The sequence below is a fragment of the Hermetia illucens genome, chromosome 4 (assembly GCF_905115235.1).
Source record: "Hermetia illucens chromosome 4, iHerIll2.2.curated.20191125, whole genome shotgun sequence".
Taxonomy (NCBI): domain Eukaryota; kingdom Metazoa; phylum Arthropoda; class Insecta; order Diptera; family Stratiomyidae; genus Hermetia; species Hermetia illucens.
Window position 1 is genome coordinate 17,763,646 of NC_051852.1, and position 23,288 is coordinate 17,786,933.

The 23,288-nt window shown below is 45.4% G+C and overlaps 1 protein-coding gene across 1 annotated transcript in view; it reads right to left on the reverse strand.

The window, feature by feature from the left end:
* Positions 1-3,342: 3,342 nt before the first annotated feature.
* The window catches only part of LOC119653742 (alpha-ketoglutarate-dependent dioxygenase alkB homolog 7, mitochondrial), a 73,622-nt gene continuing 53,676 nt past the window's right edge, over positions 3,343-23,288 (reverse strand). The window contains exons 3-6 of the mRNA XM_038058666.1: positions 13,201-13,367; positions 12,893-13,060; positions 3,651-3,877; positions 3,343-3,569 (exon numbers count right to left, since the gene is read on the reverse strand). Coding sequence (XP_037914594.1) covers positions 3,437-3,569; positions 3,651-3,877; positions 12,893-13,060; positions 13,201-13,367 — 695 coding nt within the window. The 3' untranslated portion in view covers positions 3,343-3,436. The remainder of the gene's footprint in view (positions 3,570-3,650; positions 3,878-12,892; positions 13,061-13,200; positions 13,368-23,288) is intronic.

The following is a 23,288-nucleotide window of genomic DNA, read 5'->3' on the forward strand; positions in this document are numbered from 1 at the left end:
GGTTTCTTCAGAGCCCCGATTTTTCGGGTTACTAATTGTAACCGAGTCCCCAGGGGTCCCCATTCACCTCGTCGACCAGATCCTGCCAGCAGCGAGCTTTGCTCTTATTTATTGCACTGTGGAGTCTCCTTTTGGCTGATTTTTACTCCGTCACTATGGTGCATGCCTCCTCCCGGTCGCTTAGACGTTGTGTTAAGCGGCGAAGCCTCTGACACTCCTTCCGAAGCTCTGCAATTTCCACTGTCCACCAATACATAGAAGGTTTGTCACGTCTCGATGCCCATGGAGGCTCCGCAGGCCGTCGTTATTAGGTTCATAACTGAATTTATGCCAGTGTCGGCTGCAGCATCACCACCCCCAGGAGTACTTTCCAACAGTTTCAACAAACCTCCCGGTATTCACTTTCGCAACGTTCCATGCGCACCGAGAGTTTGATTCCACCACTTCGAAGGCAATGTAGTAATGGTCACTTGTCTTTCAGAACTTGCCACCCGTCCACCAACGACACCAGTGATCGGGACGCGAAGGTTACGTCTGAAATGCTTCCCCCGCAGCCCGGGCGCCGGACCGTTGGGGTGAGTCTGGTATTTAGGACAACCAGTCCAGTTCTCGCCGCCATTTCCACAGTTCGTTTCCGCCTGGAGCCTGTGTGAGGCATGCCCCATTCAAATGCCCTAGCATTGAAGTCACCCCCGACCAGAATCCGTCCATCTGTGCCTAAAATAGCGTCCTCCACCTCCTGAACACCAAATCCACACAAAAAAGTCCCCTCGGCCTTGGGGTGCTGTACCGACCCCAGATGGCAGGGGTACTTGATATGCCAGGGTGTCATGAAACTGGGTCCTTGTTTTGGTATTGCTCACTGATGAGTATTAAATCAGCTTTGGTCTCCGCAGCGAACTAGCAAATCGTGAGCGGTTGCACTCCGGTGCATATTGATTTGTGAGTTGGGAATCATGTTGACCGCGTCCTAGCTCTTTCCAATTCTACTCTGAAAACTGGGCACCGCTCCGCAGTGCGGGCAACGCGCGACGTGTTGTCTCTTGATCGTCTTCGCCTTCTTCTTTTGAGCCCTAGAGAGTACCTGAGTGAAGTCTCCTTCAGAAGTCCCTTCCTCCTTCCGGTTTTCCCCAGTTCGCTCTGCAATAGGCTGTCTGCGATCGGTTTGGTACTCGTAGTGTTCTCGTCAGGAAGCGCGGTTGTTTCTGTTTCCTGCGGATTTTCTCTTATTCTCCATGTCTGCCTATAATATGAAATTCTGTCCAGGAGGTCCTCCATAACCGTTAGCCCGTTTTTCACCCCTTTGCTGACGTTTTTCTGGAGGAACGTCGCAGATAGCATGCGCTTCACAACTGTCGCGCATTTCTTAATAAGCCTTTCCTCTTCAGCTTGCACCAGAGTAGTCGACACCGCTCCCACTCGGCTTATATTCGAAACCATTTGGTTAATTTCGGCAGTTTCCACTATGCCACTTTGTACAATTATAGCACAAATCATAGTGGTATGGTCTTGGTTTCCGTCATCAATTGCGAGTCCTCCTCTACGTTTGCGCGTCCAGATATCTGGTCGGGTATTTGAGCCCTTGTTGCGTCCTTCGCTGGGGACTGGGGCGAGCGGCGCATTTTCGTTCTGCGTATAAACGCAGCCAGCTCACACTCCACTTCCACTATCTCCTCGTTTGATTTGTTTTGTCTTCGCCATTTAAGTTGTTTGTCAGCGCATGGTGTGCAAGGGAGCGGGCCGCAATAGTCAGGAATGGGTATACCTGCCGGGGCAAAGCCCCTACCCCAGTTTGCTGCGGCCTAACCTACGATTAGCTGATCTCGGAACTCACGGATGAATCAGCGCTCGCTCAGTACAACTCAGTCTACTAATACCGCTTCAATGCACACTACCTGACCAGGGTCCCGAAGGGGCTAGCTCCTGATACATGTGACAACTACCACCTTGACAGAGCTTGGCTCCTATCACCCCTTCGACGTCGAGAGCTCTCTGTCGATGTCTCTGGGGACTCCCTGTGTGTTCCGGCGTGTATCGGTTATTAGCAGGTCGCTCTTCACCGCAATCAAAAAAGTCGATTCTGGAAACCTCCTGATGTGCTTTGCCCCGTTAAGGCCAACACTGTATGTCTCAGCCTCCATGACAGCATCCACTACACTACCTGGACGAAAGAAGTAAACGTGCAGCTGAATACATCGGTAGACAATCAAACTATCTTCAACACTAGCCAGCCTAAATCCTCGGTGTTATCCCCAATAGCAAATATCAAATCATCGTCTTATACTGATTATCTTATCTTGTTCCGGCTACTCCTCAAAAGCATAGACAACGTCAATATCTCTTAATAAGCTGGGCTCATTATGTCATCAAGTCAAAAGGATCCTTTCAAGGATATTCCCCATTCCTATTCATATTTTTGACTAGGTCCTTTCAGAGAGTGAGTGATAATCCAAATACCTATTATGTGTAGTCCCTAGTTTTCCTAGTTTTCCATCAAGTACACTTACAAGGAGAACTGACATATTCCTCATTCAAATCCTGCTTTCTATGAATTTGAATTTCATTAGGAAGAAGATGTTGCATATACCCTAATACTTGCCTAATCCTACCCCCGAAACTCATCCTTCAACTGCTCAGTTCGGGCAAAGTTACTTGTGCATAAAACAGGATTAGCCCTAGCCTCCATCCATTACTTAAATGTTTTCTGTGGTCAAGAACTTGACCACGAACGGACGTTGTCTGACAATAATCATTTAGCTGGAATGCTCACAGTCTTGTATCTAAATAATAATCCGATGTGTTGTTGAACAGGAACAGGATAATCATTAATGGAATGTTGGCATATACACTTAGGTCCTTGATTTGTGTGTAGTTCAGATTGGATAGAAGAGGAGATATCCATGTTTTCATGTTGCCGAATAGAAAAAAGTCCTTGAGTGTTGTTTTGGCGAAACTTCTGAAGTTCACCTGAAAGGGAGGGAACAAAATCACAGTCACATGGCATACTTAAAGTATATTAGCTTCGAAGGTAGACTTTTTCTGCCAGCAAAACTTAGCAATAAAAACGGATTAAGTTTTTGTATAAGGGGAAGAGTTCCTCACGTGAGTCGTATTAACGTGTTCTGAACAAGGACTTCCCCACAAATTAAAAGGATGTACTTTTCTCGGATTGGGAACTTCCCAAACTCCCGGGAGTAGTAGCATCAAAATAGCTGTATATCATGGAGGAAAATAAATCAACGCGATCCATTTAACTTTTCATACCGTACGAGCGACAAGGATACGTCTGCCCTTGTTTACCTAATCTTACGACCCACGTGCCATAAAAGTGAAACCAAGTCATAAAATATTACTCTACGCTTTATTTTACCAAATCATCATGAAAATCTTCGTCCTGCCGTAGATTTTTCGTCCCGGCCAGGACCTCCCCATCTAACTAGGCGTCGTCGTCATCAGGCTCATTTCTGCAAATAATTGAAATTCTTCGGCCTTTGTTCACCTGCTTGTTCCGAAACTGGGACTCATCATTGCCGAGAATCTCGTGTGTGAAATTGTACCTCGCCGAATGGCTGCAAAACAAAATGGTATCAAGGATATAACGCAAATTTAGTTTCAACATACATCAGCCAAGCAGTGAGAGCCGTCCTTACCTCATAATGTATAACGAGCGGCGCTTAAGTAGTATATCAGCATAGAAATTGTGCTCTGAAGTGTTTCCAGGTGTTGGTAATGGCTGCGAGCGATAATCGGAATCACCTCCGCTCCCGTTCTCGTCCTTATCATCTCTCCCCTGTTTGTATTTGGTCTCATCAACACGCCGCAACCGCATTACACTGTCTGATAGCAAACTCATCCCAGCTATAGTTGATCCACAATACTGGAAAACGTACGTGTCCTTGTATAATCAATACACCACAAACGCCAACAAATGTGACCTCATTATGCGAGAATGAGCCGAAAGTCGGAAAATCCTAATTTTCCTAGTTTTCATTCCATTCCCTCTTTCATCCTGCACTGTTTGGCCTATTGGAAACTAACAGCAATTTTGGGAATACTTAGGGTTATTTCCAGGTACTTTCATTTACGTGTCGGTCATTAGGTTTTCTCATTTTTATTCCATTCCTTGTACGTGGTCTGGACAACGTGCCAAGAAAGGGAGGGTGAACTTAATTCATTCATTCATTCATACGAGCCGAGTCCCTTCAAATCGACCAAGGCAATGTATGGAGAAGGAATAACATGAGCCCTGGCTTTAGGAAAACAGGACGGTTGGTTAGCAGCTGCTAGAAACGTGCGGATAACACATATTAAATGACCTTAATTTACAATGTTGTTCGTAAAGTGGAGAATTATGATAATAATGCCTGATTTTTTAAGGATTATTTTAACCAGCGCCAGGATAAAGCAGTGGGTATTGGTTCAGCGGGACTGCATCCCTCCAAGGAAGGTAAATGTATCAACCTGCATGCTGACCTATAAAGAAAACGTAGACTCCTTAATAGAGGCAAAGTGTGCTGCAAAAAAGACTAGATCCTCCCTTAGAAATACCAGACCATAGTCCTGACACGTCAAGCGGAAATAGATACGAATTGTTTCAGGCAGAATAGCAAACATCCCTGGGCTCTAACAGCCTAACAGTGTTGTAACACTGAAGAGAGTTATATAACAGAAAATCCGATTAGCTCACCAGCCCAGTAATTTCAACAGACACGATACCAAGTGATACGCCAACATGATCCAGGAAGCTTCCGATATCTTGCTGAACTAGTTAGCTACCGATTGATATGGACATCTGACTGCAGCAACTTTCGACTGCCTGAAGGACTTATCTAACAATCAGGATAAGATCTGATAGGTTGGTTCAACGTCCGAAAGCTGGCGTGAGCCTCCAAAAGGGACAGCACACCGAATTTTTATTTATTTGAAAAGGAAATGAGCGGGCCACATAGAAAGAGTCCACTGAGTTTAGAGAAAATCCAAGCTCCCTCCCCCTGGAACGGCGTCAAATGTTGTCGATAAAGGAATGACATTCCCTAACACTATGCTAGGAAAGAGCTGAAGCAAAGCAACTCCTAAATCTCATACCTTTGTACTTAACACGTACGGGTACTAGCTAGAAAAATAACTTGAAACTGTACCAACCCTTTTACCAATCCAGCAATGCCCTAAATCATCCCGAGTGTAATAGGAGGACTATGCTTAGCATAACAAAGAATTCCACAATCAAATTGGCTTTTCCGTGAGGTGATTGTGGGTCAACGTTTTTACCTACTGATCCTGGGCAACATACTATATGGATAAATGTTCTCCGGTGGCATTACAACAAGGTACCCTTCCGGCCACTTGGTCTTTGACATATTATACTATCATCTCAAAAATAGACCAGTAATCCTTTGTCACCTCATCTAAAAAGCGTATGCTCAAACTGAACGCGAAATTAGAGCGAAGCTTCAAAAGCCCTTCGCAGCTCCTCAGGTAAATACGAGAGGTCACAGAAACCGCAATCACCGACAATAAAAGTGCCCAAGGTATCTTTTTTTGTTCGTACACGGAGGTGGAAAATCTTAGAAAGACACGTTCACTCTAGCTCCACCGCACAAACCTCGAAACTACAGCGGGCGCTTGTGGCATTCGCACCCACTAAAAACCACCCTCGTTCTCTCCAGCTCCAGCCCCGCGATACCACCGTTTAGGTATTACTTCGCGGGGTAAGTTTGCCCTTAGACACTCGTCCTTCTCCTATTCCTTTCGGCTTTCCTCCTTCTTTGTTCCTTCAGCAACTCCTCTTGTATTTGCACGGTCGCGGACCAAACCGTAAACCAGTTCTACTCGGATCTCAGCATCTCCATAACTAAGTTCTCCCGGCTCACGCTCCTGTCTAACACTTGGTTTAGGTTCCTCCTCTCCATTGCAAATCTTGGGCCGTGAAATATCACATGCTCTGGGTCCTCCGGTATGCCATAGAATCTGGGACAATTCTTAGAATCATCCAACCCAAAGCGGTGAAGATACTGCTTGTAGCAACCACCGTGTCCCACGAGGAACTGGGTAATGTGTTAGTTGGTCTCCCCATGTGTCCGCTCAAGCCACACCCTAATGTTGCAAATGAGCCTGGGTGTCCACCGACCCTTCGTAGCCTCGTTCCATCTGCGTCGCCACTAATCATGCGACTCTGACCATGCCGTATTTCTACGCTCTGTATACCCCTCCATACGTCTTGCATGGTACACCATACTCATTTCCTTCGCCAGAATGTCGACGGGGATCATACCTACCACCACCAATACTGCCGCATCTGATGTAATTCTAAACGCACTGCAAAATCTCAAAGCCATCAGCCGGTAAACCGAGTTCACCTGCTTCCGTCTCTGAGAGTTTACAAACGCCTTTGCCCACACCGATGACGAGTAGAGCAGGATGGAGCACACCACTCCGGCTAGAAGCAACCTCCGACATTGTTTCGGCCCACCAATATTAAAGCTCAATTTGATGTCAATTATCACCCCCATAGTCGGCTTTGATACGACCGTATATCCGACGACTTCCGCTTTCACAGTGTTATTCTTCCTGCGGTTCGTTATTAAGACCGCTTCCGTTTTCGTGTCCGCCAAGATCAGCCTCGCTCTTTCTAGCCACGACTTTACCACTCTTACTATTTCCGTCGCGTAGACCTCCGCATTTCCTGGGTGTTTTTCAGCGACAACCACAGCTAGGTCATCAGCAAAGCCGACAATCCTAGTCCCCTCTGCGACGGGAAGAGCAAGCACCCCATTATACGTGATATGCCACAACGGAGACCAAGTACCGATCCCAGTGATACTCCGGCTGTTACAATATACTGTTTTGGGCCCTCATCCGTCCCGTACCAGAGAGTCCTCTCTGAGAGGAAGTTTTCCACCAAATTCGCTAAATCCCCATGGACACCAATGTCAGCCAACGCCCCTTTAATTCTGTTCCAGCTGGCCAAGTTGAATGTACTTTTGACATCCAGCGCCGCCGCCGCCCCCCGGATAAGGATAAGTTCGCCCAATCCTTGCGCTTTCAAAACCTCAGGATCCCTGTGGACATGCATCAACAAGGAAAAAACCTAGATGAACAACCAACTTTTTCTGCTCCGCATGGAGGAAGAGAGCCTGGAGACACTGGAAAGGTAGATTATAAAGTGCTTTTCAGAGTTAGGAACACAAAAGTGAAAATGTTCCGCCCCATGAAACCGGACGACGACCTGGAACCAGCCAATGAGCTGCTAGAAAGACACTGGACACTGACGAAGTAATGGGACTGAGGGTAGTGCAGAGAATTCGCAGTATTCAACTAATCTGCTGGTTTTCCCCCTAGAGGAAGGCATTGACGTTGCATTAATACAGAAGCCCTTATTTGTTGACACCGAACCATCAAAGGGTTCCAAAGTAAACATTACAATTTATTCTACAGCACAAAAAATGCTGATCGAGACAGACCTAGAGCATGTATCCTAGCCATGGTGGTCAGGTGTAAACAAGAGTAGAAAACGTGTATATCTCCTCAGCTTACATGACCCACGACCGATCAGCTCCATAACAAGAGCTAAAACGTTTGACGCCCACCACCATCTCGGAAATCACCGAAAGGGGTGAGTCTCTCTTTGATTTGATTGCGAAAACCTGCGCTGTGTAACAGAGGCAGTATACCAAAGTTTCATTAGCCCAGCTCGAGGAGCTATGAGAATTGGGAGGAGATCTTTGATATCTAGGGTGACTAGGCGATCGACAGTGGAAATCTTAGGGTGGAGAGCTGAAGAGTGTTTGATCAGAGATCCTTCCCAGATCGCAGTTGAATACTTTTCGATTAAAATCTCGCTGTAGAGGTCTCCAACCCATTCAGAGGACACAGGAGGGTCGATTGGAAGAACTTCGACCAAGTTATCAAAAACAAACTTTCCGATATGCTAATTAGTAGCATTGGTACTACAAATGAGCTGGAGTCAAAGATTGGAGCTCAAAAAAATATGCATTCGCAACCACCTCCTCGGTTATTAGAGGGAAACCCAGACAAACAGCCAACCTTTTCTGTTCCGTATAAACGGAGAGTGCCTGGAGGCATTGAAAAAGGTCGACTATAAAATGCGGTTCGAAATCAAGAACGCAAAGGTGAAAGTCTTCCGCTCTGCAAAACCGTACGACGACCTGGATCCAAACGACGCCGCCAACGAGCTGTTTACGGAGATAAGGATCGACAGTCCGACGGAGACTGGCGAACCCCCTATGCAAGTAGATCATACTAAGGGTAACGCAAATAAATTTGCAGCACTTGAAGTGCGCCTCGGCTAATCTGCTTGTCTTCCTTCTAGAAGGAAACACCGACATAGCACTAGTACAGGAGCCTTGAGTTGGAGCCGACCGAACCATCAAAGGGCTCTAAAGCAAATATTTTAATTTATTCCACAGCACAGAAGACGCTAATCAGGACAGACCTAGACCATGTATCCTCGCAAAGAAGAGTATGCACGCTTTTCTGTATGCGGACCTGAGTTCCACTGACCTAGTCGTGATCAAACTGGAGCTGGCGGGGCAGAGAATGTGTACATTTCCTAGGCTTACATGGCTCATAACCGATCAGCTCCGCCAGAAGAACTAGAACATTTGACGAGCGCCATAACAAAAAAGAAGACCAAACTGTTGAGCTCGGAAATCAACGAGAGAGGTGAGTCAGTTTTTGATTTTATTATTACTGCTAATATATCGGTGTGTAACAGGGACAGTACACTAACCTTTCGTTTCCCTAGCCCGGAGAACTATAACGGTTGGGAGGAGGTCCTTGATATCACCCTATTAACCGACAATGCAATTCTTAGGTTGAAGAACTGAAAAGTGTCTCACCTAAGATCCTTCTCAGATTACAGTTCGATACTTTTCAGTCTAGATCTCGCCGTAGAGGTCTCCAAACCGTACAGAGACCCCAAGAGGATCGACTAGAGAAAGTTGGGCTACATAATTAAGAACAAACTCTCCAGTGCGCAAATTGCCAAGATTGGCACTGCAAACGAACTGGAGTTGAAGGTCGGCGCTCTGTAAAAGACATTCGATACCGCCTTTAAAATCTCGTGTCCTGTTAAATACAGCAAGAAGACACTGCTACTGCGGTGGAATGAAGATCTCTCCAACCTGAGGAAGCTAACCAGGGAAATCTTCAACATCTGTTACAGGCATAGTTGGTCATCAATTAGGCCAAGAAGCGGTCTTGGTTGGGCAATTATCAGAACATCGAAAGCACCAGCGAAATCGCAAGGATCAGTCAGAGTCTGCCCAAGGAACATAGAAGTCCATCCTTTCTAAAAAGTTGGAAGGCTCCTGGAAGGAATCTTCTGGTAAAAACTTGGAACTGCTGGTTCGAAAGCACTTTCCCGAAAGCGAGGGTGACTGTGAGTTAGAGCCTTGCTTGGAGGGTTTACGGCCACCCCAACCGCGCGAGACTATCAAATCGGTAATTACCGAGGATAAGATAGGCTGGGCTATACCATCTTCTCCGCATATAAATTTCCGAGTGCAGATGGTATAATGCCAGCCATGCTACAGAAGCAGCAGGAAAGGGTTGTGCCGTAGCTTGGTGAAATTTGCCGGAGCTGTATCTCTTTTGAACATCCACAAGTGCTTTTCATACCGAAAGCAGGCAAGCGTGGCCATGAATCCACGAAGGACTTTCGACCAATCAGCCTCACCTCTGTCATGTTGAAGACCCTAGAGCGCATCCTGGATATCCACTTCAGGCCGATTATGGAAAAACGTCTTTCTCTAAGTCCCAGCATGCCTACCTCAAAGGTAAATCCACGAAAACCACTCTCCACGAAGTAATTGGCACGGTTGAGCGGTCGCTGCAGTAGAGTGATATAGAGGGAACATTCAACAACGTTAGTACCAACGCCATCAAAGAAGCCTTGACCGGTATTGGATTGGAAGGGTATCTTACGCATTAGATTATATCCATGCTAAATACCAGGATAATCCAGTCGGATCTGGGAGGCAAGCACTTTACTGTGAACAAAGACATCCCCCAGGGTGGCGCCATCTCTCCAGCGCTCTGGTTAATAGTGATGGTCGAAATTTTAAGAATATTGGACAGCACCGGGGTGAAGGTAGTGGGGTATGCCGACGACTTGGTGATATTAGTGTCAGAGAGGTTTCCGTCCATTATGAGCGACATCATGGAAGGAGCGTTGCGAGAACTAATGCTATTCACCGCCAAGAAAAGGATACCTGAATTCTACTTACCACGACTGAATGAACAAAGATTGGTTCTCCTCCAATGTAAAGTATCTGGGTGTAATCCTGGATTCAAAAGTAAATTGGAGATTTAACATAGAACTGAGGATTAAAAAGGCCTGCAAATAAGTGGGTCTCCGGCCGAGGATGCTTCTCTAGATGTTCACAACTGTGGTGCATCCAATTTTAACGTACGGCTCTATTGTATGGTGGTAAGCTTTGAGCAAAAAATACAATAGAGTGAAGCATAATAGGGTTCAAAGAACCGTGTGTGCAGATGCTACGGGGATTCTGCAGTCCTACCCAGCAGATGCTCTCAATGCACTTCTGCATCTCCTCCGCTAGGCCTCCACATTAAATACGTTGTAGCTTGCACTGCCGTCAGACTACGTGAGCCCGGATGCTGGACAGTGAAACCCTACGGCCACATTAATATCCTAGACAAAGTACCTCGGGAAATCTAGGCATTCCCCACAGACTATGCTACACGCAAGCTGAACTTGACGAGAAACTTTGCTGTGGACATTTCAACCAGAGCAAAGTGAAAGACCGGCGATGTGTTGCAAAGTTATGACACAGTATTCTTCACCGATGGATCAAGGATGGTCTGTGGAGTCGCTGCGGGGGTTTTTCGAATATACACAGTATATCCTAGTCGTATGGTCTCCCAAGTTTCGGCAGTTTATTCCAAGCGGAAGTACTGGCGATACTGGAAGTCTGTCGATGGCTGGAGCATGATCCAAGCCCCAAGCGTAACTTCTGACCGACAGCCAAGCGGAATTAATGGCCTTGTAGTTCGCGACGATATCCTCCACGCTGGTGGGACAGTGCAGAAACCTGCTGAACATGAAAGTAACCCTCCCCATGATTCCGGGGCATAGGAATGAGCGGGCTGGTGGATTGGCCAGTCGAGGCTCTACTTTTGGCAGTCCTTCGGCAGGAACAGTCGGTGTCTCGCTGGCGATTGTCAAGGGTGGAATCTACTCGCACTACTTAGCAGCCGCGGGCCTTAGATGCGAAGGTTTACCACCTGTGCCAACTCAAGGAGGATTTCGCCCGCTTATAATATAGCACGATCACGAGAACTCCTGTGCCAGACGCGTGCAAATGCGCACACGATTACGGCGGTCTGCACGGGGCACTGGCCCATAGGGGACTACGCCGCCAGGCTCGGCATACCCCAAAATTTACATTGCCGAAGCTGCAGAGAAAGGTGGGAAACCCTCAGGCACTTCCTTTCCGATTTCCCAGCTCTAGCTAGAATCAGGCTACGGACACTGGGTAAACCATTCATTGAAGATCTCAGACAGATTTCTAGCTGCAGGGTGGGAGAGCTGCTTTTCTTCATGAACGCTACGGGCTGGCTTTGAAGACCTGAGCCGGCTGCACTCTGTCTCCCTGCTTTCATACCAGCTATCACGGTCTTAGGAGTTTATGGCATCAAAACGGCGCACCACAGCGCTAATTGGGCTCCTCGGAGCGGCCACTGATACCTACTTACCTACCTTTTTATGTAATCTGACCACTGTACACCCTGTTTGGCAGCTAGGGCCACCCCAAGTTTACCTTTCTAGTTTATCTATTTCTTGCTATTCTGTTCATGTCCAAAAAAAAGGAGCCCAAGTCTGTCACTCATAAAGGGGCAGAGAATAAAAAGGAGCAACTTTAATTAGCCCTCCCCTCCAAAGCCAGAAGTACCTGTTTATGTCAACAGTGTCCATGATATTGACACAATTGATTTGAAGGGTGTCAATATTACTTATGTACAGTCCAAAATCTGCGAGGCATTGAAACATGAAAACGCCACACAAAATTCAACTTCTATGCATGCAAGGATCATAATTGCAGGGGCTGTTCTCCATATACCCCACCTGTATGTTCCCATAATAAAATTTGAGTGCCAATTTCTTCCAATCAACTTAGAAAAGGCCAATAAAAAACAACCCACGAAACGGCAGCCTACGATGAATGCCAAAGTATTAGCCTTGATGTATGTTAGGCCAGGCTCTGATCATCTTGATGACGGAAAATATATTGAAGGAAAACCATAAAAATTTCTGTTGAATCCACTGAGGTTTGGGATATAATAAAGCCAAGTTTAATGCACCTTGGTGTGTCTGACTGGGAGACAGAGAGCAGTCTCAAAATTGAATAAAAATTAAGTAAAATTTTCAGTCTCGTTAGTTTATTTCCATTTATTTTATTACGCAAAGACTGTATCTCCGAAACCATCTCCATAGCACTAAAACCGGGGGAAAAACCTATAGAATAAAACGTTTGCCTAACAGAAGATCTTCACTGAAAAAGGACTTCAAATATTTTGTAACAATCGTACGGCATTGAAAGGGGCGAAAAACGGAGTCTATCTTAATTTGGCCTATTAATCCTTGAACTATGTTAGCAATATAGCCCACAATCCTCTATAATTTCTATTCGTCAATAGCATCCATTGCATCACATGGATATAATCCCTAAAACCAAAAGTATCTCAATCGCTTGGCTACTATGTACCCATATAATACTCTCCCAGGAAAATGAAAATAGTTTACTCTTGCTCCAGTCCCCATAATAAAAGTTTAATTTGAAAAGTTTATATCACTCCTCCCCGACTTTCGACTCTTCTTTCACAAAAACTTTATCATAAATTCACTTACCCGCGTACTATCGACATGCGGTTTGATGACACCACCTTCTGCCAGATCTAGGACGTGGATAAATGGCATAATTTGCCCATTAAACGCGATATCACCCACCCGTTGTATCACAGCTTTATTATGGGGATACCAGTTACGTCGTTCAGTTTCGCGGTAACCATGGATAGCCTGAAATGATAACAACAACAGCAACAACATCAGCAATTCTAACCAAGCTGGAGTGATGAGATGGCGTAAGACCATCAAGGATACAGTCAGCTCCCCATTACCAGAAATCATTCGGCAACGGGAGGCATCCACATACATACATCGTCCCAATGATCAAACTCATATCGCATCCGCTTCAAGTAGGGCTCGATTTCCTCCAGGAGACGCTCTTCCTCATCAGGTGCCAGAAAGTCGGGAAGGATTCGCATGTCCTCGATAAATTTTTGTCTTTCAGCCGAGGGCCAATCATTATGGAAGTCGATAAACTCTGAGAACAAGATAATAAAATACTGTGAGAAAAATTGAAATGGAATATGCATGTAATCGCGACTGTATCTATACAAAGTATCTGAAGAATCTAATAAAGCACTCAGCAAGGCTGGGGCAATTTTAACGAAGGACAATTATCGGAAATTAACTAAGCCGGAAGGCATTTCCATTCAAATTCAAGATGTCCTTGTAGCGGAAAGTTACGTGGATGGGTCACGTTCGTTTCAGTTGTTATGAAACAATAAGAAGCTTTCCTTTATCGAGAAATTATCTTTTTTATTGGAACATAAAGTAGTCACGCTTTTAGTGGTGATTCACAGGATATTGCATAGTCGGGGAAGTCCTAGAATGCACTAAAAATAGTAGTGACTTGTGAGGATATTTATTATCCATAAAATATTTTGTTGCAGGATGACTTGGGAGTTTTCAAAAGGAATCCTGTCAGCTACAAGAAGTTGATAAGAGAGCTCTGGGAGAGATCAATTTTATTTTATAGATAAGTTCGATAAAAGGCAGATAAAACCCTGGAATTGGTTAAATAAGTTCCACTTTCTCAGGTTTTGGTTGTAAAAGTTGCAAGATAACATTGAAATCTGTTAAACTCTTTGCTAGATAGTTGGGAAATTCGTTTTCAATGAGATTCGGTCCTTCGTTGATACCTTCCAAAAGGATGCATGGTCTACAGAACCTCGAGTACTCATTATAATATATTGATTGCGCAACCCCTGCCTAGTTTTTGGAAAAGAGCGCCTTCCCTTAATCACCAGGTATCGAACCCATAAGTGACTCCTCTGAAACTTCTCAATATAGAACCCCTTCCTCAAGTTAACATTAAGTACCGTGATCAAATGACAGGTTTTTAACAAACAAATCTTCGCAGACCAGAGAGAAATAGAGCAAGTTGGAAACCAAAAGCGCTTTGAGTATAGCCGATATTTAGTTGGATGTGAAGCTGATATTATATCCCTTTATTATTATTCTGTTAAGGGAAAGTCGCACCGCGTCCTTGAAGAACTATTGTGCCCCTTTTACTGGTTATAGTGTACCTGTTGATCATAGTATCTCAAGCAGGCCTGTAACCGTTAGGAACTTTAGTATGTTCCCCACTTCCAGAAGTTTCAGCTTTGCATCTGGTATTAAGTGTTCTCCCCCCAGATGTATCGACCTACTTTGCACAAGTGCCGGACACTGTCCCAGGACGTGCATAGAGGTTTCGTCCTCCTCCTCATAGAACCTGCAGGCAATGTCCGTAGATATCCCTAGCTTCCCTAGGTGGTAGTTCAGCCGACAATGACCAGTGAGAATTCCCACTATGATTCGCAGGTTCTTTTTGGTGAGGTTTAAGCAATCCTTTGTGCGCATGGGTTCGTATCCCCCAATTAGCACCCTGGACTGCTCCATCCCTGGTAGGCCCGCCCAATATAGTTCCCTCAACCGTTTCTCTTCGTTTCTTAGATTCATAGCCATGAAACCGTTTCCGATTCCACAGAAGGGTTCTGGCCCGTGTAAAGGCATCCCTGCTCCCTTCTTGGCTAGTTCATCCGCTGCCTCATTGCCTTCCAGCCCAGCATGGCCTGGAACCCAAAGTATCCAGACCTTGTTGGACGAGCCGAGTGTATTCAGTCTCTCAAGGCATTCCCATACCAGTTTAGAGTTCACCTGGTTGGACCAAAGTGCCTTGATCGCTGCTTGGCTATCGGTGAGAATAGCTATGTTCTGCCCCCTGTAGTTTCTTTGCAGATTAAAGGAGGCACATTTGTCTATGGCGTAAATTTCCGCCTGGAATATGCTACTGTACCTGCCCATTGGCTTAAAGTACATTTTCCTTGGACCAATGACACCGGCACCCGCTCCCTCTGCTGTGAGGGATCCGTCAGTGTACCAAGTAATCAGTTGCTGGTTTAAGCCGTATGTCGCAGCCACGCTCTCTCAGTTTGCCTTGTTACTCCAACGTGTTTCAAACTTCTTATCGAAGTGAAACCTCGTTGTCATGTTGTCCCTCGGTATCAGTAATTCGGGATACCGCCTAGAAAGGATATCAATCTTCCTTCGATTTAGGCAGCTCCCCGCCTCACTCATGCTACCGGCCATCCTGAATATTGATCTCCTTGCCTGCATCTGTATGTGCAGATGGAGAGGGGTTAATCCCAGAAGGACCTCCAGTCTTTGGAGCTTATGTAATTCCCTGGCTTGTGTGCTGAGTTGGGTTCTTTCTGCCCAGATTACCGCTCCATAGGTAATCATTGTGAATGGTACTATGGTGGTTTTGGTTGGGTTGGTCCGCAGTCCCACCTTCCTGCACCAGGCACTAGTAACCCTTAATCCAGTTTGGATTCTATCACATAGGGTATCTTCATATTTGCCCCTACAGATTAGAACAATGTCGTCCGCGTAGCCCTGGACTTGTATTCCAGTATTAGTTAACACGTCCAGGAGTTCATCCACTACCATACTCCACATCAGCGGCGATAGTACTCCGCCCTGTGGACAGCCTTGAGTGGTGTTCATGATAATAGAATTTGTACCTGTTTGTACCTCTATTTGTCTGCTTTCTAGCATTTTACCCATCCAGAGTGCTAGGGTGTTTCCCACTCCTTTGCGGCTCAGGGCATCCTGTCTATCTGTGTGCGATGTGTTGTCGAATGCTCCTTCGATATCCAAAAACGCGCACAGTGCAATTTCTTTTGCTTCTATGGCGTCCCGTAGTACCTCTGTCAGCTGATACAGAAGAAGAGACTCTAAGATAATTCCTAGGCCTCTCTGGATAAGTGCTGGGAAAATGCCATCTGCTCCGGGAGACTTCATTGGTTGAGAGGTTCCCACTGCCCATCTTAGCCTAGCTTCTGAGCATACCTCTTTTGCTAGTTTCCAGCTCTCTTTCCTTCCCCTTTTATTCGTTGTTGGGGTGTCAGGCAGATTATTGTCGCCTGCCGCCGAGGGGTAGGACCCCGGGAAATGAGTTCTGAGAAGCAGGTGTACCCTGTCCTCCTCATTCTCAGTGAATGTCCCATCTTCCGCTACCTATTTGATGCGAAAGGGGCAACTTTGTTATCAACACTAGGAGTTCCACCAAACTTTCCAGTATAGTGCTCCACAACGACACGTCCTTGGACTACCAATTAAACGCCTCCATACCATCAGAAAACTGGCATGGAACCATTTGTTACCTTACTAGCTTAGGGAGCCTTCAAGTGAGGGAATTCCTGTTACCAACGGAAAGGAAGGGGAAAAGAACACTGACAACCCAAGAGACCCTCGCTGTCCGACCCCCTCCGATCGAACTCTACCTTCTTTACAACAAAACGAACTCAACCGTAATGCTCAACACACAACGTTTTGCCAAGAGAGTTGGCACTCATTTAATATACGTTGACGTTCTTCACGAGCAAGCATCTCCCTTCACTCTTCTCCCTTGTATGTCCACTTATTTGCAAGAAGGGCTATGGGAATCTTTCCGACGATCACTATCACGGCCTGTTCAAGACCGTGCGATAGACAGTAGCCACCCACAAGGCTCTACATCTCTGCACTTGTATAAGATGCTTACGATACACATCCTTGCCAAGAGCATCCGCCCACACCTCTGCGTTGTAGAGTAGAACAGACATCTTGTGCCATCTGGTAGATGTAGCATCCACAATGTTTGCCACTAACCAACTTAGGACCAAAACTCCAACTGCAATCTTGTTAATTTTTAAGGACACATAGGGTCGCGATTCTCTTTTTAGTAAGGGTGACTAATTCGTTTTTTTTCCAGCTCAAGGCGGAAACCATGAGCAATTATCCATTCGTTTACCCGACCCATCAATATGCTAAATCTGCTTTACGTCTACTGAGCAGTGCGTTCGGCAGCAAGCGCTGCAACATCAATTACACAACCGACCAGGCGCAACTCTTCTGACATGTCGAGTCTTACCAGACTATCATAAGAAGCGTTCCAGAGGACCGGCCCTAGGATGGATTCCTTTGCTACCTCGAAGTGATCCCTATTCTCCTCTGATCTTCTAGCGTCTCATAGAAAGGTAAGTGGTTTCTCAGGTAATACCTCAATATCCATAAAAGATAACTTGGCACGTGGAATTAATTATCTAGTGTACCTTGAATATCCTTCCATCTTTCGGAACTAAAGGCATTTATCAAGGCGTTAAGCGTTAAAAGGAGTACCACTGATTGAGAGATCGGTGGCTGTGTATCTCTCTGCTTGATCAACCGCAGTTATGACTTTCATGGCAGCATCAACTGTGGATCTTCCTACCCTAAAATCGAACTGCCTTGGAGGTAAGTCTTCGGGTGCACGTATCGCTCAGAGACTTTACTCCTTTACTCCTCCTGATTTTCAAGCACTTTCCCAGCCGTGGCTACCATACAAAGCGATTGGTATACATAGGCAACTCTCCTTTCCCTTTGCCGATTAGCGCAAGCCTCAGCACATTCCAGCGGGGAAAGAAAATGCCCGCTTTCGGGCAAACATTGAATGCACGCATCAGTAAGTCTGGACTCTAATGGAACACCAGTTTGTATATGTCTACCAAAAAGTATTGCCTCTTCCAATTTTTTCATAGAGAAACAAGATCTGCTTCTCCGGACCTAGGATGACGTCCTCCAGAGCATCAAGCCTGCATCGAAAATTCGGCATTCTCTCATTCAGTGTTATGTAGATGTTGAAAAACGTTACTCCTAAATACTGAATCCAGACAAAACCATTCCCTTGTCCTTGAGCAAGAATCCTAAGGTGGGTACTGTCTTGAACCCAGTTAGCAGTGGTACCTGATAAATCGCAGCTCCATGAAGCACGACCCCTTTCCGGCACTGTTCACTGATGAGAACTAGATGGATTTTATCTCTGCAGACAGACTCTTTTCAATTGTGTTCTGAAGATGGCACATCGCCCGAACCTGCACTATATGCAACACTCCCACCATACGCGATATCCACAGAGAACGCAACTCACTTTTACGTTGCAGATATTCATTTTATGACCTACCTGGCCGCATATGCGCATGGTATTCTTCTGTGAGGTTCCCGGTAGGTTGCAGAGACGCGGTCACAGATTAAGCATCTGGAACACTTGGTAAGCGCTGCCCGAATTCGTATCCTACATACTACCCAATCAATTCAGATTTCCCCGCTGTTAAGAAGCTTCTTCGGGTATCGCTCGCCAACTTCCATCAAAGCAAGTTTTTTACCTCGAAAAATCGCAAAGGTGATACGAATCCCGGTATTGGTTACCTCTGAACAATCATGCTTGATGGCCAAGATCTCGGATTTCCAAAGAGCACGTAGGTTCCAAGATAGAAACCAGAAACTTCTTTCACGGTAGCCCCTTGATCGCCTCACAGAACGTACCTTTATTGTTCTCTTCAGACCTACCTGTAATTCGACGACCACCTTTCATTTACCGAATTAAAGACGCTTTTGCTCCACTGTCCGCTTGACCTTATACTAGATCTCACCAAGTACTTTCGCAAAGATCTTACCTTCCGTCGGTTTAATAAGCAGAGCTGGCAGTCTAGTTCCCCTTCGCGTCCAAATTGACTAAAATCAGACGGTTTTCTGACGGCGCAGCGTGTTATTGTCCTTTGTATCTCTTTGCCTTTTTTGGAGCCCCTATTTGGGTAAAGTTTCCTTCAGATGCAACGGATTATTACGATCCGTTTGGCGCTTACGATGCTCTCTGCGGGGAGTGCAATTGCTTCTGATTTCCCCGCATATTCTGTTGCTCTTCATGTCCGCCTACAGAAGGAAATGCGACCTAAGAGTTCCTCCAACTCCATCAGTCTGTTTTTCAGACCTTTGTTGAGTTTTTTTTGGAAGAACGTTATAGACCACATGCGCCTCCTGATAAGCTTTTCTTCTTCATTTCACAAGGATAATCGCCTGCACTCTCACTCAGCTTATATTCAAGGCCAGCCGCCCAGTTTCAGTGAATTCCTCGGCACCTGCTTCCGGAACAACAACACTGCAGGTTGCCCAGTTTACTGTCCTTTCCTTGGGTGCCGCATCACTTTACGAATCTTCTTCTTTATTTGGCTGTGCTCATCCCGGTGTGTCGTCAGGCGTCTCAGCCCTTGGAAATTTTACCAAGCCCTCTTCTGTGTAAAGGAGCAGGCAACTGTCTGGAAGGGGATACCAGACCTACCCCTATACTTAGCTGATGTCCTTTATTTCAGCGGATATTATGATAGGGAGTATTTAAGCACCTAGGTGCCACTTTCGAGGACCAACACAATTTTTTTCCGATTTTCGGCTTGACCCCTTTCTAACCTCGCACTCCCTCCATTTGCAATCAATGTCAAAACTGAGACCTGCTAAAACCTCACATGGCTATATTCGGCTAAAAATAAAAAAGATGCACCCTCTTTTCCGTTTATGGAGATCTCCCCCCTTAAGTTCAATATTGCATAATGTAATTCACTGCATGGATGGGGTTTCCAGTTGAAACCTTTCCATCAAAGTTGGCGCCTATAGTAGAAAAATACGGACAGACGGATAATTCTACAGAGAGATGGATACAAATCCATGGGAAATCACCTACAGGATTATAATAAGAGGATCCAAAGGTCAGGCAGCCCTTCCAATTACGGGGCATGTAATTCAAGTATCTCTTTTTGAAAATTGTTCAGTGTTTGTTTGGAGAACACAAGAGGTAACAGTCTCCTGAGACCTTTCAGATGTTGCTGTAATACTTCCAGTTATGACGAAAGAAATACTGAAGATTGGAAGTAGGCTAGGAAACAACAAAGCAAGGGGCCCTATGGTATATCCAATAAAGCCCTTAAGAGGGCTGTTAAGTCGAGGCCTGACATATTTGCGGAGTGGTTTGGAACAAGCTTGATCGATGGGATCTATCCTGAGATATGAAAACGCCAAAGGCTAGTGTTGTTGCCTAAATCTAGTAACCCTCCTGGTGAACCATCTTCCTGCGGACTTATATCTATTGGACACTATGGAGGAAATGTTGGCGCGAATAATCTACAGCAAATTGCTCCCAGCTATAAAGTCTATTAGACATATCAGACCGACAATTCAGCTTCTGCATGGGCCAAATTAGCCATCGACACCATCCAACTGATTATCGGTTTAGCTGAAAATGCCATCCACGGAAAGTGTAGTACCAGTAAGTATTCCGCAGTGATTCAACTCGGCTAATTGGTACCTTGTAAGGAGAGATTTGGCGACAATTGGTGTATCCAGTTACTTAGCTGCGCTTGTGGACAGCTTTCTAATCGAAAGAAGACTTTGGTACGACACAGACAATGAACCTAGAGGAAACGCATTGTGTCCGCGATTGTTCCACGGGGCTTTGTGCTAAGATAATATTGTGGAACATCATGTATAACAGCCATCAACTTTCCAACTGATAGTGAGGCCATAATAGTGGGTTTCACCGATAACATAGTGGAGATTGCTACTGAAAAACATTTCGCGGATGTGGGATTGCATTTATCCGACGGCATCCAATGTTAACCTGTCAAGGATAATGCCAAATATTAGGGCTCGCGATACACCCGTAGGGTCTTTATACCTAGAGTGATGAGATCTATACTGCTCTACGTAGCTGCAATTTGGGCAAGTACCCTGCATACTATAATACATACCCCGAGGGTACTGGTGGTAGCCTGAATGGTGCCGATCGATATTTTGGCCGACGAGATGACGCGCATCTATGATGGGCCCGATTTTTCTTTTAATTGATACATGGAAAACACCGGAAGGGAGGAATCGCTGAGTAGTTGGCAACAATGGTCACAACAGGCGGAATAGGGTCAATGGTCCACAGATTGATTTCCAGTACCAAGATGAGAACACAGACAACACATGACGAGATAAACTATGACCTGACACAGTTTCTCACGAAACATGCGAATACCGTAGCTCACATAACTGTCCTATATACGGGATTCTCAGAGAAAAGCAGGAGTCTAGAAGAAACATTGGGAGAACAGTTCCACCGGAAAGTCTAAATAAAGGAATCTTCATATGCCAGGGGAGCTGGAATGTAGTTAATCACATGGTGGAGTGAACCAGTGCAAATAGAGAGAAGTGGAGGAAGAGAAAGGCGCAGCTGCGAATGTAAACCACAAGAATCATGCCCCCCCCCTTCCCCGTGACGTAATACCTTGCAGTGGTTCCGCGGGGAATAGGAGAGGGTTTTTTTTGAAAATTGTGGGGTCCTAAATCCGCATCAACTTAATACCGGACCGGACCAAATGGAGAGCAACTTACTGCCTCTTTTTTGGTCCACAGACCCTTTGTTTAGGGCTTAGCACCCAAACTTTAAAAAAATGTCAGGCGATGACGGCTTTACGGTTTTTTACCAGGGCAGAGGCAAATCGTCAGACGCTGCCTCACCTCTGCCCTGGGAGCAGCGTGACCAAAGCGGCTCGCAGATGTTAAGTGCTTCTTTATATAATTATAATAATAGGAAAGGAGTTAGTGGGTGCTTTAAGAATGCTACACTCTGGAACATAACCACCAGTGTACCAGTGTCTTTTGATGACATAACCACCAGTGTACCAGTGTCTTTTGATGGTGTCACTTCCAGAAAGATAAGGAATTCGAAATGTAGGGATTAAAGGTTGAAACCCGGCAAGAACTCGGAGAGGATTTTTGTACATGCGAAGAGGTGGCGAAGAACGAATTTCGAAGTACCATTTGCGATGTCTAAAGTTAAGTGGACAAACAGTGTTCCCTCCTTATATCACGAAGACGGCGCTAGATATGTTTGTCAAGATTTTCGTTCTATAGGTAGTATCCCTACCTAGAGTGGTACGATATTGGTTCATGGGGCGGTGTTATATAGCGCAATGTTGCCAGATTGGGAACTCACTTCATCAACTCCTAGCATGATGAGAGTCTCACAGGGCACCATAGACTGACAGATAGCCCCTTCAGGCACCGCATACAAATTGGATATTGAAATTGGATTCGTACTTGACAATACAAATGTAATGTGACAATATATGTAAATATTTTGACAACTTGGGTGTTTAACCCAAAAAAGAGGAGTACGTGGACTACAAAAGAGGAAGTAAGTTTGCGTCACCAAGTGGGTGCGGACTCAGGACTCCCAGCATCCTCAACAACAAATGTACTAATATTGGGCTTTTGCGATTTCCAAAGTGATGGACACGTTACCACAAAATGGATTAAGATTTAGATAAGCTTTCGTCCGCACAGTATTATTGCGGAAGCTACAAAAATCATTGGCAATGACTTCGGTAAGGAAGGATGGCACTCATCTTTGCCTCCAGAACATGATAGTGATTTGATGAGGTCTTGGTTTGAAGATTATACGCCAAGGAAATACAAAGCCAGGTGTAAGCAGAACGTGAAAACATCCTACTAAAAGGACACCGGAAGTATGAATTCTCAGGGATTGGAAGCTATTTTCGATGTTTTCTTCATTTTCACTCTAAGAACAAGCCTTTGGCATTTTTATGTCTTGCTATTAATCGACAGCAAACCATCAGTTTTCAGAATTAGAATTTTGTATCTCACCGGCACGTTGTAAAAGTGGACGTCTGATATAATGTTGTTCCTTTGACGGTATTGCTCGATAGTGCATTTGATGGTAAAATCTTATATTTCGGCGAAGGTTGACCGAATCGAGATAATCCTTGCTGGACTCTCATTTACAAGTTTGGTCTGGACAATTGGGTTGAAGCGATTTAGTGATAGATTATTGAGAAGATCCACAAAAGGACTCGCCGGGCATGTCTACAGGATAGTGTACATTTACATGGTTTAAACTAGACTGTTCGAAATCCCGAGGACATCTCGGGAAGCCCTAGAGTGGGACATATTTCCCTGTTCATCCCATTTGTGCATGCTGAACTTTGAGGAATAATTTTGATGGGGAGGGTGTAGTGGGGAGGGGGGAGGTAACAAGTGGTGCGTGGGCTCTGAAGCATAGTTA